The sequence below is a fragment of the Podarcis bocagei genome, assembly GCF_964188305.1.
Source record: "Podarcis bocagei genome assembly, chromosome: 15".
Classification (NCBI taxonomy): Eukaryota; Metazoa; Chordata; class Lepidosauria; order Squamata; family Lacertidae; genus Podarcis; species Podarcis bocagei.
In genome coordinates, this window is record NC_138141.1 from 31,585,168 (window position 1) to 31,600,538 (window position 15,371).

Here is a 15,371-nt window from a genome sequence, read left to right on the forward strand (position 1 = left end):
ATTACAGAGGACCCTAAAGGAGGAATAGCAAACCTGTGCCCCTCCAGACATTGCTGGACTCCAACTCCCATCATTCCTGACCGATGTCTGTGCTGGCTAGGGCTGATGGGAGTTGGAGTTCAACAGGTTCCCCAGCCCAGCCCTCAGACCTGAGACTTACCCTGAAGCTCTTGCAGAATTTGGCAGCTGAGGTAAAAGCTGGCATCATTTCCCATGGTGTCCAGCCTCGGATATTCCCCAGGACACATGGCCTTGCATTCCAGCCTGTCTGCCTGCTCCTGAGGCTCTGTGGCCGAGTGTGACGAGGTTGCAGAATGATGTCCAGAGGGTCCAGTTTCTAAGAGAGGCTGGACCTCTGCAGAGGAGGAGCAGCTTCCAGAAGCAGGACCAGGAGGGTGGGGGACGCTGCAGACAGGGGACAGATTTGAGTCTTCGGGCAAAGAGGATGGGGAAGCCTTGAGGGGACATTTCCATCTCCTTCTACTGGGATGGATTTGCAAACAGCGTTTCTGAGACGTCCATGGCCCAAGGGCACCACTGTCTGCTTCTTTGAGGTTTGACCTGTCTGCTGTGGAAAACTCTGGCTGTCCTTGTGGCAAGCAAGTGGACTGTCTGGCTGAAGAGGCCTCCAGGGAGGCAGACCCACCTTCTGGCGAGGGCATTTTCTCTGTCCGTTTTTGCGCCTGGGCGCCATGAGATCCTCCCTTGGCCCTTGGAGGTTTTGCCTTCCGCGAACCGGGTTCTTGGCCATTGGCACAGTCTGGGGGGCACCGTCCGTAATGGTGGTGCCTGTGGAGGTGGTGGTGGTAATGGACATGGCTACTGGCCACTGGCGGCTGGCCTGCTGCCACTGAGTCCACCGGCGGAGGCCGTAGGTCCCTCCACGACGGAGAGGGCGCAGGGCAGCTTTCTGCAGCCGACTTCTCAGAGCCACAGAAGGCGAACGGGTCGTAATCGCTGCTCAGGGAGCTGCGGAAAGTGGAGCAGCTTCCGTGGATGGCCTGGAGGCTGACGTCCGTGCAGTTCAGCATGGAATCGCTGGAGGATCCATGGCAAGGACCTGAGCTGGAGTCACTCCCGGGTCCGTCAGGGAGGTAGCCACTGGGCTCCGTGAGGTAACTCTCCCCGGAGCCACTGCTGTGGTGGTGATGATGCCGCCCGTGGCGGATACCCCGGTGCGGAGGAATGGCACGGCTCGCTTTGGCCACGAGGGGCCCCCGGAGGCCTCGGCAGGAAGGCTGGTGCTGCAGCAGGCAGGCACGGCGGGAGGGCAGGCCCGGCTCACAGCCCAGAGAGTCCTGGCGCTGAGGAAGCAGCAGGCCTCGGGTGAGGGAGGGCTGGCGGCTACACCAAGGAGGCTCAAAGCCCACTGGCCGATAGGGCAAGTAATGCATGGTCCCCAAATCCAGCTGGGAGAGCTCCGGGGAGTGGAAGAAAGGGTGGCCATGGGGGAGCGTAGAAGAGCAGCTTCCAGGGGGCATTTGAGGGACCGTCCGCGGGAAGTGGTATAAGGCACGCCCAGGGTGTTGCCGGAAGAAGCGGGGCCTCTGCCCTGGTCCTGAGTTATGGGGGTCCTCGTGGGAATGCCTGGGCAAGGCGGAAGGATCCCGGTCTAGGGAGGGAGAGAAGGAAACCACTCCAATCAGTGATTCTAAGCGCCAACAAACCCTCTCCCTACAACTGGGTAATCCCATCAAGAAGTTCCTTCACCCAGGAAAGAAGTGATACCAGGCAGACCTACACTGGCTCCCAGTATGTTTCCGAGCACAATTCAAAGTGTTGGTGCTGACCTTTAGAGCCCTAAACAGCCTCGGTCCAGTATATCTGAAGGAGCGTCTCCACCCCCATCGTTCTACCCGGACACTGAGGTCTAGCGCCGAGGGCCTTCTGGCGGTTCCCTCACCGCGAGAAGCCAAATTACAGGGAACCAGGCAGAGGGTCTTCTCGGTAGTGGCACCCTCTCTGTGGAACGCCCTCCCACCAGATGTCAAAAGGAAAAATAACTACCAAACTTTTAGAAAACATCTCAAGGCAGCCCTGTTTAGGGAAGCTTTTAATGTTTAATAGGTTATTGTATTTTAGTGTTTTGCTGGAAGCCGCCCAGAGTGGCTGGGAAAACCCAGCCAGATGGGCGGGGTATAAATAATAATTATTATTATTATTATTATTATTATTATTATTATTATTATTATTATTATTATTATTATTATCCTCACTTCTCCATCTACTTCTCCCCAGGTGCCTGGCCATCAAGCCCTTATATACCCACAGGGAATGCCTCCGATATGCTGCAGCAGTTAGGCCATCCCATGGCCAAGCAGAAGGGGGAGGGCTGGGCAGGAATACAGGAAGTGTGCACTGTCTACCCAGTTCCCATATTGCTGTAAGGCAGTCATGGGGAAAACTGCGATTCCCCGGATGTTGTTGGGCTCCAGCTCCCACCATCCCTGGTTGGGGTTCACAGGAGTGAATACATGTGAACACGACAACATCCAAAGGACTGCATGTTCCCCATCCCTGCTCTAATGGGATTTCTTCACAAGCAAGGGCTGGGGAGGTGTTTAGGGGTTTTCGTTGCCGGTATGTGTGTGTGTTGTTGCTGTTCTCGATATCATTTTTTTGAATGTTTACTTTAGATCTTATGATTTCTGTGGAAATTGTTTAATTTGGTGGTGTACTTTTTGATGTTTGATTTATTGTTTGTGACTACTTTTGTTATGTTCGTAATTATGTGCTTTTTATGGTGTAAGCCACTTCCAGCATGGTTTTAATCATGGAAATGGTTTTTATCGTAGAGCCTTGGAGACCAGGATTCAAATCCCTGCTTTGCCGTGAAGCTCAGCTTGGTGACCTTGGGGCCAGTCATTCTCTATCAGCTTAACCTACCCCACAGGGTTCTTGTGAGGATGAAGTGGGGAGCTTTGAGCTAACTGAAGGAAAAGTAGGCTCATACATGTAAAAATACATACATGTATATATAAACTTCCTTCTCTGCCTCCATCCATATGAACCTACCCAGACCATGGTTTTAATGCATGTATGCTTTTTTGTAAGTTGTTTTGAGTTGCCGCAGCAAAAAAAAACCTAATACATTTTAATAATAACAACAACAACAACAACAACAACAACAACAACAATATCTTCTGCATAGCTGTATTTGCTTCTGGGGCTGTTATCTTTAGATATGTCTGTGTGACTCTCCTTTAAGGGAAGGGATGTGCTCTGTGCTCAGACCAAGAAGAATTTCCACCCGCTCACCCACTTGGAATTTGAGGTTTTACTATGGCAAATTTTCTTGAAGTGATTCCATGGGAATCCGTAACCAAGGGAGGGGACATCACCGCTAGTTAACTCCCCCCCCCCCATGATACATTCCAGTCCCCGGGATATACTGGGAACAGCTGATACACTTCACCCAGGCTGCACAGGGAGGTCAGGTTCTCCCCATGGAGATAGACCAGTGAAACATAGCCTTAGGCAGAAAAGCCATGTTATGGGCATAAACCAGCCTGACAAATCCAACACCCCATTTCCAGCCTAGGGACATAAGAGGAGCCTGCTGGATCAGGCCAATGGCCCATCTAGCCCAGCATCTTGTTCTCACAGTGGCCAACCAAACGCCTCTTCTGGGAAACCAGCAAGCAGGATTTGAGCCCAAGAGCCTTCTCCCTTCCTGTGGTTTCCAGCAACTGATATTTAGAAGCATTACTGTCTCCAGCCGTGGAGGCAGAACATAACCATCATGGCTCGTAGCCACCAAAAGCCTTCTCCGCCAAATATTTGTCCAATCCCCTTTAAGGCCCTCCAAGTTCCCCGCTTTCTTTTATCTGTCCTGAATGTTCTAACATTCAGCTTCATTGCATGTCCCCGAGTTCTGGTACGATGAGAGAGGGAGAAAAACTTTCCTCCATACGCTTTCTCCATGTCATGCATAATTTTACAAAATTATATCAAGTCTCTGCTTACTTGCCTTTTCTCTAGATAGAAAAGTCCAAAATGCTGCAACCTTTCCTCATAGGGGACTTGCTGCACCCCTTTGATCATTCTGGGGGCAATGTATGTGTCTGTGTATGTGTCTATGGCTGAACCAATGGCTGAGATATTGGCTCTGTGGCTGAATCAATGGCTGAGACTTTGTCTCTGTGGCTGAATCAATGGCTGAGACTTTGTCTCTGTGGCTGAATCAATGGCTGAGTCCTTGGCTCTGTGGCTGAACCAATGGCTGAGACATCTGCTGATACTGCTTTGAAAGGGCTCACTGGGCAAAACTAGAACCTCTCTGATCAGAGGCAGTATACCTCTGAATACCACTTGTTGGGGAGCATTAGTGGGCCAGTGTTGGCTCTTGCCTCCTGCTTTCCTTTTGGCCTTCCCAGACACCTCTGGTCAACCGCAGCATGCTGGGCTGCTTGGAGCTTTGGCCTGATCAGGCAAGTGTCCTTCTGTACTCTTATGTCACCAATCACAGAGGTTGCATTTCCCCTGCCCCATCTCACCAATGATGTTGAACATGCACAGTGGACACGTTTGGCGCTCGAGGAGCCAGCGGTCAACGCAGTGCCGGTGGAACTCATGGAAGCAGGTGATGATGCGGAGTTCCTGCAAAGAAAGGGAAGTCATGGAGAAATGCTGCCAGCTCAAGGGGAAATGCGGTACCAGTTGTTCTGATCTGGGCTGTACAACTGGTTTCCAGTGGAACATCTCACTGGAATTCCTTTTGGAGAAGTGATAGCCTTGCCTGGGTAGTGATGATCGGAAACCTCACACAAGAACCTAGGAAGAGCCTGCTGGATCAGGCCAATGGCCCGTCTAGCATTCTGTTCTCACAGTAGCCAACCATGGGGAACCAGCAAGCTGAATTCCTTCACAACAGAACTCTCTCCCCTCCCATGTCTCCAGCAATCTGCATTCTGAAGCATAACTGCTCCGGCCATAGAGCATAGCCATCATGGCTGGCAGTCAGCGATAGCCCTCTCCTCCAAGAATTTGCCGAATCCCCTTTTAAAGCCACCTGAGTCGGGCGCCACCACTGCAAACTGCTTAAACTGGGCCTCCCCAAGGAGATGACTGGGACCTCATCTTCCCCACGGAAAAGCTCATTTGCGAGAACGCACCGGGGCCACTGATCCCACAGAGTGAGGAAGGGTCGGTGTTTACCTGGCCCTCGGTGAACTCCTCCAGGCAGATGGCGCAGACGGGGGCCGAGCTGCAGGTGCTGACAGAGTCCCCCGTGGGGGCTTGCCGGCAGCGGGCTTGATACCTCCGCGTGGCCAGCTGGTTGATGGCTTGCAGGGTCTCTTCCTGCGCGTTAGTCTGCAGAGGCAAATTGGACAGTTGAGGGAGCGGAAATGGAAGGGAGCCAACATACGCAGGGGATCAGACTAGTCGGTCCTCAGGATTCCTTCCAACTCTACGATTTTATGACTCTACATGGTGGACAGGCGGGAAAGTGGCTCAGTTCTGGAGGTATTTGTTGAAATCCAAGTAATTGCAAGACAAACCCCCAAGAACCTCCTTCCACCGAGGTTTTTAAACAGAGGTTGGATGGCTATCTGCCAGAGATTCTTTAGCTGGGATTCCTGTATTGCAGGAGATGGGCTAAAGAACCTATGATTCTATGAGAGCTGGCTCTGCACAATCTTGTTAGGGGGAAAACACAGACCTGCTGCTCAAATCGCTAATAAGTCACCTTTTACTAGAAGCCAGACTCACAACAATGACATACTGGAAGAATTTGGAGGATGCCCTCTTTGACAAACTGGTGCCATGACATATGGCACCAGGCTAGGAGATGATGGTTCGTAACAGGGAGGGGGTAGCTGTTGCTGTCCAGATGTTGTTGGATGCTAATTCCCAGTGGCCAGCCTGGCTGGTCCTCAGCGGAGGATAATGGGAGTCCAGTGGCATCTCTAGGGCCCAATGTTTGCCATCCCTGGTATAGGCAGAATGACAACAGCAATTTCTGTCCTGTTCGCTGATGAAGTTTGCAGAAATGTATGTGCATGTTCTTGTTTCAGGTCAAAGATACATACTCCAGGAGTATTACAATAGCAAGCTACATGACTCCAAATATACAAATAGCATCTATATTATACTAATAGGACCACTGCACATTTTAAGCACATGACACCCCAGCAGTCCTGGGAACTGTACTTTTTTTTTTAAGGGTTGCTGCAAAACACCAACTCTGTGAAAGGCAAACTACATTTCCCAGGATTCCTTGGGGGAAGCCATGTACTTTAAATGTGTGTTGAATATACAGTACACAGCTAGTGTGGATCTGCCCTAAATAATGCAGAAGATTAACAACAGGAACATTTTGCAAACACAAAATCCCCATTCATTAACGCTTGCCTTGTTAAAAATATGCTGATTGATTGATTCCATTTCTTTACTGCCCTTCCTCCCATGGGAGCTCCGAGCAGGGAACAGTATTAAAATAAAACCTTTAAAAATGCGTTTCTAAAATCAAAAATACAAAGCAATACCAGCTGCAGAAATTTCAGTAAACATTCATGTCTCAAAAGCCTGGACAAACAGATACCTATTTCAACAGCAGGCGCGCAGGTGGGTCTGGGACTCTACCAGTCACTGATCTGAGCAAGGCATGAAGGATATTAGCACAGACAGATAAGGGCTCTTGAGAAGCAGTTTGGGGTGTTCAGAATAGGACTGGCATCTGTCCGAGGGCTCTTACCCGATCTCTGCTTGGCTGACAACGAGTACGGACAATGAAGATTAAAACGATCACCAGAACGGTGCTCATGACGGTGAGGAGTATCCAGACATCATAGTCGGGCTGTTGGAGAGAGAAGAGGTTAGATAAGCCCTATCTGGTTTAGCTCCAGGCTATTTGAAGGACTGTCTTCTCCCATACAAACCTGCCCAGGCTCTGGGATCTTAAGGGGACGCTCTTCTTTTGATCCTGCTACCCTCACAACCCCACTTGGTAGGGACGCGGGAGAGGGCCTTCTCGGTGGCTGCACCCAAGCTTTGGAACTCTCATGCACCTGGAGCCCACAAGAGGGCGCCACTTCTTGCAAGGCTGATTTTGGCCCAGCATAGAGAAGGGTCGAGAGAGGTGCAGCAGTGGGGCTAAGTAAGAACTCACCCAGGCCGCCATCTCCTTCACCTCAATCTTCACGTGGGCTTCTCGGTTGTTGTTCACCACGCCCATCAGCAGCTCGGCGTCGTGGCCCCAAATCAAAACAACGGGGTGACTGAGCCCTCGCGGATTTCTCAGCTGTGGAGAGACAACCTTTGAGGTGAGAGCTGCATGTCACCAGGTGCCATGGATCGATGTGTTGGGTGCTGGGAACCCCACTCCACACCCCAGTTGATAGGCTTGAGGAGAACTCCAGGAATCCCATCCAACCAACAGCCCAGGCAAGGCCTGGGTTTGAGATTCGAAGCTCTGCTGTGGCCTTGCCCAACCCAGCAAAAAAATGCTTGCATGGGTAACCTGGGAGTTTTTTGCGAGAAGCACAGCGGCCATGCATTTTGATGCCTGAGGCCGAGAATTAAGAACATAAGAAGAGCCTGCTGGATCAAGCCAAGAGGGGGCCCATTTAGTCCAGCCTCCTATTCTCACAGTGGTGAAGCAGATGTCCCACTGGGAAGCAAGCAGGCTCCGAGCAAAAAGCAGCCCTGTCTCCCCCTGCGGTTTCCAGCAACTGACATTCAGAAGCATTGCTTGCCTCAGACCATGAAGGCAGAGCATAGCCATTATGGCTAGTAGCCACCAATAGTTCTCTCCTCTTCCATAAACTTGTCCAGTTTTTGAAAGCCATCCAAGTTGGTGGCCGTCACTGCCTCCTGTGGCAGGGAGTTCCACAAGTTAAGTAAGTGTTGAGTGAAGAAGTCGGGTTTCTCTCTGTGTGTGTGTGTGTCTCGAATTTTCCACACAATCTGGATCTGGAGTGGAGATTCCCTGATGGTTATCTGAGGATATTTGAGCCCTGGCACTTATTGCAGAGCTGGAGACTGTGCTTCCCACACACCGCCAGGTTTCATTACAGGAAAAGGCCAGGCCAAAACACCAGGCCAAAACGAGGCCGCATGCCTCAGGTGGAAATATTTGGGCACTGCCATGTGGGGGCAGCACAGAGTCAGTGGTTTCATTTACATTTTCCCTGCCTGGGGGGTGAGAAAGCTGGGGATAGGGACTTCTGTGCCTCGGGCGGTGAAATGTTTTGGGCAGGTCTGCCTACCATCTTCTCTGGATCCTCATTGCTCACACAAGCAAAAGTTTAAAAGGCTGAGCTTGGCAAACCAGTCATCCATCATCCAGGAGAAACACTCCCTCTCCTTAGGAACTGGGAGTCAGTGTGATGTAGTGGTTAGTGTGTCAGACTGGGATCTTGGAGGCCAGGGTTCGAATCCTTGAAGCTTACTAGGTGATCTTGGGCCAGTCACTGCCTCTCAGCTTAACCTACCTCACAGGGTTCTTGTGGGCATTACATGAGGAGAACTCACAGAGGAAAAGGTGCGATATAAATGCAATAAATAAATAAATACACTGATAATAACAACACGGCTATCGGCTTTCCCTAGCTTACGGGATCTGTGCTTTTCTGTTCAGGGGCTGTCATGCCATTCCTTCTCATACCTATTTGTGAGTCTAGAAATCAATGCACACACTGCCCTGGGAAAGGGCAAAAAATCTCAGGGCAAAGAGACCCAGAAGCAAAGGAGCTGGGAAGGTGAGCAGCCACCTGGACAGGTAGACTGCAGTGACACAACGGAGGAGCAATGCCTGAGCTAAGGAGGATACCAGGTCCGAAGGCAGGAACAAAAGAGCTTGTGTGAAGCCAACTGGTTTGAAAAGTTGGGGCTTCTTTTGCGTCAACATGGGTAGCTCAGTTGGTTAGAGTGTGGTACAGATGACGCCGAGGTTGGGGGTTCAACCTGCATATGGGAGAGCTGTGTATTCTTGCATTGCAGGGGGTTGGATCATGGGTAGGCAAACTAAGGCCTGGGGGCCGGATCCGGCCCAACCGCCTTCTAAATCTGGCCTCCGGACGGTCCGGGAATCAGCATGTTTTTCCATGAGTAGAATGTGTCCTTCTTTTAAAATGCATCTCTGGGTTATTTGTGGGGCTTGCCTGGTGTTTTTACATGAGTAGAATGTGTGCTTTTTATTTAAAATGATCTCTGGGTTATTTGTGGGGCATAGGAATTTGTTCATCCCCCCCTGAAATATAGTCCGGCCCCCCCACAAGGTCTGAGGGACAGTGGACCAGCCCCCTGCTGAAAAATTTGCTGACCCCTGGACTAGGTGATCATCGGGGTCCCTTCCAGCTCTGAAATCCTATGGTTTATGCACATGACACCCCAACAGTCCTGGGAATTGTACTTTTTTTAGGGTTGCTGCAAAACACCAACTCTGTGAGAGGCAAACTACATTTCCCAGGATTCTTTGGGGTAAGCCATGTGCCTTAAACATGTGCTGAATATACAGTGCATAGCTAGTGTGGATCTGCCCTAAATATTACAGAAGATTAACAACAGGAACATTTTGCAAACACAAAATCTAAAATCCATTGACTCTTGCCTTGGTGAGCCGCACTGAGGGAAGGTTCATTAGGGGGAACAGGGAGCTGCTCATAAAGGATAGTCTGCTCTCATCCAGCCCTCACCCATCCTCTCATCCTCATCCTCCTCCTTAGTCTTAGTGTTGCCCCTTGTAGATCTCAGCAGAGGAGGATGGGGACAACACTGGACTTAGCTGGCTCTGCCTGCCTTTGGCTCTGGCGCCACCTGCTGTTGACCTCCTAGCAAAATTGTAAAAAAAGAGAGAGGGAGACAGCTGACTCCTTACCTGGTCGACAGCACTTTGGTCATCCGTGATGTCAAAGAGGACGGCGCGAGCTCCTCTCTCTCCTGCCAGCTTGGCCTGTCCAAAGAGAGCAAAGGGGAATCAGGGAATCATAGAACGGAAGAGTTGGAAGGGGCCCAAAGGGGCATCTAGTCCAACCCCCTGCAGTGCAGGAATCACAGGGAGGGCGCAGGTTGCCTGCTGAGTGATTGTGGTCCCCTGGGCAAGTGTATCATGGCCTGAGCAGCAGCAGTGGGGGGGGGAACGTTTCCAGCCCGAGGGCCACATTCCCTTCTTGGCAGCCTTATGGGGGCCGCATGCCAGGAATGGTTGGCGCCAGAGGCAAACGTGGGTGGAGCAGCGAATGTGAAGTTTACTTTTGTACAGCAGGTGTGTTTTTCCTCTCTCACACCCACCCACCCTCTGTGTCCTCCTTCCAAGCAAGCCAGAGTTGAAGGACACATCCCAGGCAGGCAAAAACGCTCAAGAAGGGTGTGGCCTGGAGAGATCCCTGAGGGCCGCATACAAAGTCCTGAAGGGCCTGATGATTCCTCCCACCCACAATGCTCTTCTGGGACAGCCCAAGACACTTTGTCCCCTGAGGCAGCCACATTCCCAGCTGCACTCCACGTACAGAAGCCAGCCAGACTCCAAGTTGCCTCTTCCTTCAGTGCCGGCAGCAGGTCAGCATCCCCCAGCAGGCCTGAGGGCTGCCGGTCGGCTGAAAGACGCCATCTTTGCTCAGAGTCCTTCAAGACCTGCCTCTCAGGATGCCTGCAGACCCTTGGAGCGGCGTATTGCCTAGGATTTCTTTTCTGTTGGGGTCAAGATCTAATTTTGGAGATGTTGATTTTGCTGTTACGGATATTAATTCTTGGTCTCCTCATTTGACTTATGTGGGGATGGTTTAATTTCGCCGCATACATTTTGAAGTGCTTTTATTTATCGCCCGCGGCTACTTTTGTTATAATTTGGCAGTCACGGAAAGCTTTTCGTGTTGCAAGCCTCCTTGAGCATGGTTTTAACCATGGAGGGCTCTTGACTCCCTGCCCTGCTCATGATGGGCTTCCCAGATACTGTCCTTTCCTGGGAACAAGACACTAGGCTTTGGTGTAACCCAGCAAGTCGGTTTTTTGATTCTCCCAGGCTAATAAAGTCATTTGCTTTGTTTTACATATATATAATACAACTGCAGAATTTCTCGACGGGCTAGCGAACAAGCCTCTCCATGCTAGCTGGTTTAAAAATGTTTGACATATTCCAACGATGCATTCTTCAAGGCACAGTTTATTATTCTTGTGGGGCTTTTGGGTAGAATGAAAATAATCTGATATTAGTAGGGTCATTTTTCCTTTATTCCCCTCTCTGACCCTGATTCTCTTATGACACTGGTTTAAAAATGTTCAAATAGGAAAAAGAGAGAGCCGTGGGGTCGGGGGTTGAACTTGACTCCCACCCCAGCTGTTCCCCCCCTGGGCAGAAAGCTGAACCCAGCAAACTTGGGTTGAGAGAGAGAAAGCTTTTGCTGTGATTTTCTCCTTGCAGGGGGTTGCGCTCGATGAACCTGGGGAGATCCCTTCACACTCTACAATTTTCTGGTTCTCATTTGGCAGGAGAAAGGCAGGAAAGCCACCATTCTCTGCCTCTCTGTATGCAATGCACAAAGCAGACCCCAAGAGGGAGAATGCGGTGCCCATTTCCCTGCCTCCTGGTGGGCCAGAGCTTTGCCACCCCTAGCTGAGGGCTAGCCAGGTGTGGCAACGGTGTTCCAAGGAGGGCTGTTGATGCCAGCCAGCCAGCCAGCCGACCAACCGGCCGGCCCCCTCCCCTCCGCTCCCTGCCCTGCCCTGTCTGCAGGAACAAAGGGCTGCTCTGTGCTGCTCCTGCCTTTGGTGGAGCAAAGCGCCCTCACCCTGCAAACGCCTGGCACTCCCGGGCCTACCTCAAGTCCCCTTCCGCCCTCCCTGGCCAGCCAGCTCACCTGCCTCCCTCCCCCGCCTCCCATTGGCACTGGATCCCCGCCAGGCCCCAGAGAAACCACCCGCTTGGCTCCACATCAAAGCCGGGGATTGGGAAGCGTAGGCCAGCCTTGCCGCAGCCCGGGGCAGCCTGAGCTGTTCCGTCAGGGCCTCTCGCCAGCCCTGGTGCGGAGAGGGAGCCGGGGCGGGAGACCTGCCTTCAGACGGAGGCAGCAAACAAAACAGAGGCCTGCCGCAGAGCCCCAACTCTGCCTTGCGCCTGCTTCTCAGGGCCCACCAAAGGGAACCTCTGCACGTGCTCAGAAGCACTCGCGGGTTTGTTTTTTTGCTCACTCTAGGATCTCCAGGGACAGAAAAGTCGGCTCTGGAGCAGAGCTGTGTCTCAAGGCATAGGGCACTCCGAACATGACCGGAGGCAGGGCACAGACGGCAGGTTATCGTTGTTATTGTTGTTCTTAATAGTGGTGTGGTGTAGTGGTTAGAGTGTCAGTCCATGACTCCAGAGAGACCAGGGTTTGAATCCCCGCTCAGACGGGCGCTCGCTAGGTGCTTCTCAGCCTAACCAACCTCACAAGGTTGCCGTGCAGATTAAAATGAGGAAGAGGGAGAACAGTGCGCAGGCCGCCTTGAGCGCCTTGGAGAGAAAAAGGTGGGGTATAAATGCAATAATAAATAAATTTAATGCATTTATAGCCCACTCATCTCCCAAACTGGGATTTGAGGTGCTGGCAAACTTCCGAGGCATCACCACGAAACACGAAGCAATAGAATCAGTAGTCAAAAAGGCATGAAAACCCACATTTAAATCCAGCATCAAAGTTACTTTGTCCTGATGGAAGTGCCCGGTGCTGATACTAGAGCTGATTCTCTCTGCACATGCTCAGGAGTATTGATGGAGACCATGCTGCCGCAAGGCTCAGAGCTGTTCCTTTGGGGGGGGGGATTACAGGGATGGGGTTTCAGATCAGGAATGGCGTTCCCAGGCCTTGACAACTGGTGGTTTGCACTGGGCCTTCTCTTCTGTGGGACGACACGTGGCAACTCCTCCTCTCCACTGGGGAAATTTAATGCAAAGGGCAGCCTGTAATCTACATTCTTCTGCAAATGGAAAGGGGTGGGGGTTCGGAAGGAGAGTGAGGAGGAACTGAGCAGCCCAGATCTTGTTGCTAAGAAATGCTGGCAGAGAGAGAGGGCCTCTCCTGGGCTGTGCCAGACCCATCTGAGAGGGAGACAGAGAGAGAGGCTGGCGGGTGGCACTCCTGGCTTACGCCCTCCCTGCAATTAGACACACACCGCAGCTAACCCAACAGCTCCTCTCTCTTCCCAAACCCGGGGAACTCTGAAGCCCAGAAGGGCCTCCCAATTTGTTTCCCAGAAACTTTTCTGCTGCCAGAGTTAGGAAAGAGCCAGTGGTTAGGACCTGGGAGAGACCAGGGTTCAAATCCCTTCACATACCCAGTTGACAGCTCACTGCGTGTGATTTTGGGAGCTGGCCACTGCTTCTCACCCTGACAACAGGGTTGTTGTGAGGAGGTGTTAAAGGAAGAGGTGGGAGAACAATGTATTCCACTTTGAGCTCCAGAGAGAGAAAAAGGCGAGATATGAATGCAATTTAAAAATGCAATGAATTGGGTTTTGCAGCCTGTCCAGGTGACTCTTCCAGGGCGTTGTGGAAACAAACAGCAACCTAGAAGAGGGCCCATCCACTCCAGGCAATTTATTTATTTACTTGCTGCATATAAATGGTTCTCCCCTTTCTCATTTAATACCCACAACAACAACCCTGTGAGGTAGGTTAGTTTGAGAAGCAGTGACTGGCCTCTTTCCCCCATGCCACCCATCATTTTATAAGCATCTGCCACGCCACTTCGTGCTCTCCTTTTCTCTAAACTAAAAAGTCCTGAATGCTGCAACCATTCGTCATCCCCTCATCTCTCCATCTCCTGGATGGTTTTTGCTGGCCCTTTTTGGAATCTTTTCCAACTCTGCCATATCCTCTCTGAGGCGAGGCAGCCAGAACGATGCACAGTACAGTGGTACCTCGGGTTAAGTACTTAATTCGTTCCGGAGGTCCGTTCTTAACCTGAAACTGTTCTCAACCTGAAGCACCACTTTAGCTAACGGTGCCTCCTGCTGCTACTGCGCCGCCGGAGCACGATTTCTGTTCTCAACCTGAAGCAAAGTTCTTAACCCGAGGTAATATTTCTGGGTTAGTGGAGTCTGTAACCTGAAGCATATGTAACCCGAGGTACCACTGTACAGAAAGCTTTCTCTCAGCCAGCAGAGTGTCGGTGTGTGTGTCTGTGTGAGAGAGAGCCCTCTTCACCCTTTCTAAGCTCCACACAGTCTCACGCCCAGATCCTGGCATGGAAGTAGTTAACTGCTGCCTGGTTAGGAAGGAAGAGAGGAAGTCTGATTAGCAAAGTCAGGGCCTGAACGATCTTAGCTCATGCCTCTGCCGGCTGCCTTTGATCTGGGCTTCCTTGGAGTGCGTGTGCAAGCAGGTACCTGCCAGAATAACTCCAGCAAGCTGGCTTGGCAGTTGTAGAGCCTGCCTCGAGCGAAGGGGTCGGAGGTCAGCAGCAGAGTTTCCCAGCTGGGAGATCAAAGGTGGAGGCGGCACTTTCGGGCTCCAGGGTTACCCTCGGAGAAAGAACCACACCACCCTCGTGAAAGAAAACAGAGGGCTCAAGGTTGCCATGAAGCGACCCACACGACCGCAGCCCTTTTCTACCAGCAACTAAAAATCCCCCAAAGGGTGGATTAACACTTCTCGGAAAGCCTCCACTCCCCGTCTCCACTCTTACATCCAAATTGCCGTCGCCCCAAACAGTCTTCATACAGCAACGCTTAAAGAATCACCGGCGGTGCAGGTAAATCTTCTGGCGAGCTTGCAACTGGCAAGACCTTTGAGCTGAGCTATCCTGCAGCTCCAGATTTGCGGATTCCGGCAGGTGAGGTCCTGCAGGCGTCCAAGAAACAAGCTTGCTGCTGAAAGCAGGTCTCCCACTTCTCTTCTCAAGCCGCCGGGGGCGCAACTGGCTGCCCACAGCTTCCTTTCCTGGCCACAGGATCGAACCCGTGCTCGGTTTCATAGGAGAGGAACTCTTACACTTGCTTGTGCAGGCAGAGGGGGACAGGGAAAGGGCTGCTACAAAGTGTTGCAAAGCGCAGGGTAAAAGGCCTTTCGGAGGAGCTGCGCCAAATTGCATGAAGTAGGCTGGTGAGCACATTCCCTTTGATCCACTAAGCTCCGCTCTTGGGGCTTAGCAGGAGAAGAAAGAGGCAGCATTCCTGTAGAATATTACGCAGAGCCTTTTTGCAGGTGCAAAGTTCGTAAGAGATTGTTCCACTGAATATAAGAAGAGCCCGCTGGACTGAGCCAAAGGGGCCCATCTAGGCTGGCATCCTGTTCTCACAGCGGCCAACCTGTGGGAAACCTGCAAGGAGGATCTGAGTGCAGCAGCAACTCTCCTTTTCCATAACTTCCAGCAACTGGCATTCAGAAGCATTATTCCCTCCAACCATGGAGGCAGAGCATAGCCACCGTAGTCATCAATAGCCTTATTGCCCTC

The 15,371-nt window shown here is 51.6% G+C and overlaps 1 protein-coding gene across 3 annotated transcripts in view; it reads right to left on the minus strand.

Annotated features, from left to right (window-relative positions):
* RNF43 (ring finger protein 43) overlaps positions 1 to 15,371 on the minus strand; it is a 49,862-nt gene that overhangs the window by 3,282 nt on the left and 31,209 nt on the right. For all 3 annotated transcript variants that reach the window (XR_014002579.1, XM_081172955.1, XM_081172956.1), the window contains exons 3-8: positions 9,821 to 9,895; positions 7,112 to 7,243; positions 6,698 to 6,799; positions 5,158 to 5,313; positions 4,497 to 4,599; positions 161 to 1,612 (exon numbers count right to left, since the gene is read on the minus strand). Coding sequence is in view for 2 of the 3 variants with exons in the window: in XM_081172955.1 (XP_081029081.1) it covers positions 161 to 1,612; positions 4,497 to 4,599; positions 5,158 to 5,313; positions 6,698 to 6,799; positions 7,112 to 7,243; positions 9,821 to 9,895 (2,020 nt within the window). In the remaining variant the exon portion in view is untranslated. The remainder of the gene's footprint in view (positions 1 to 160; positions 1,613 to 4,496; positions 4,600 to 5,157; positions 5,314 to 6,697; positions 6,800 to 7,111; positions 7,244 to 9,820; positions 9,896 to 15,371) is intronic.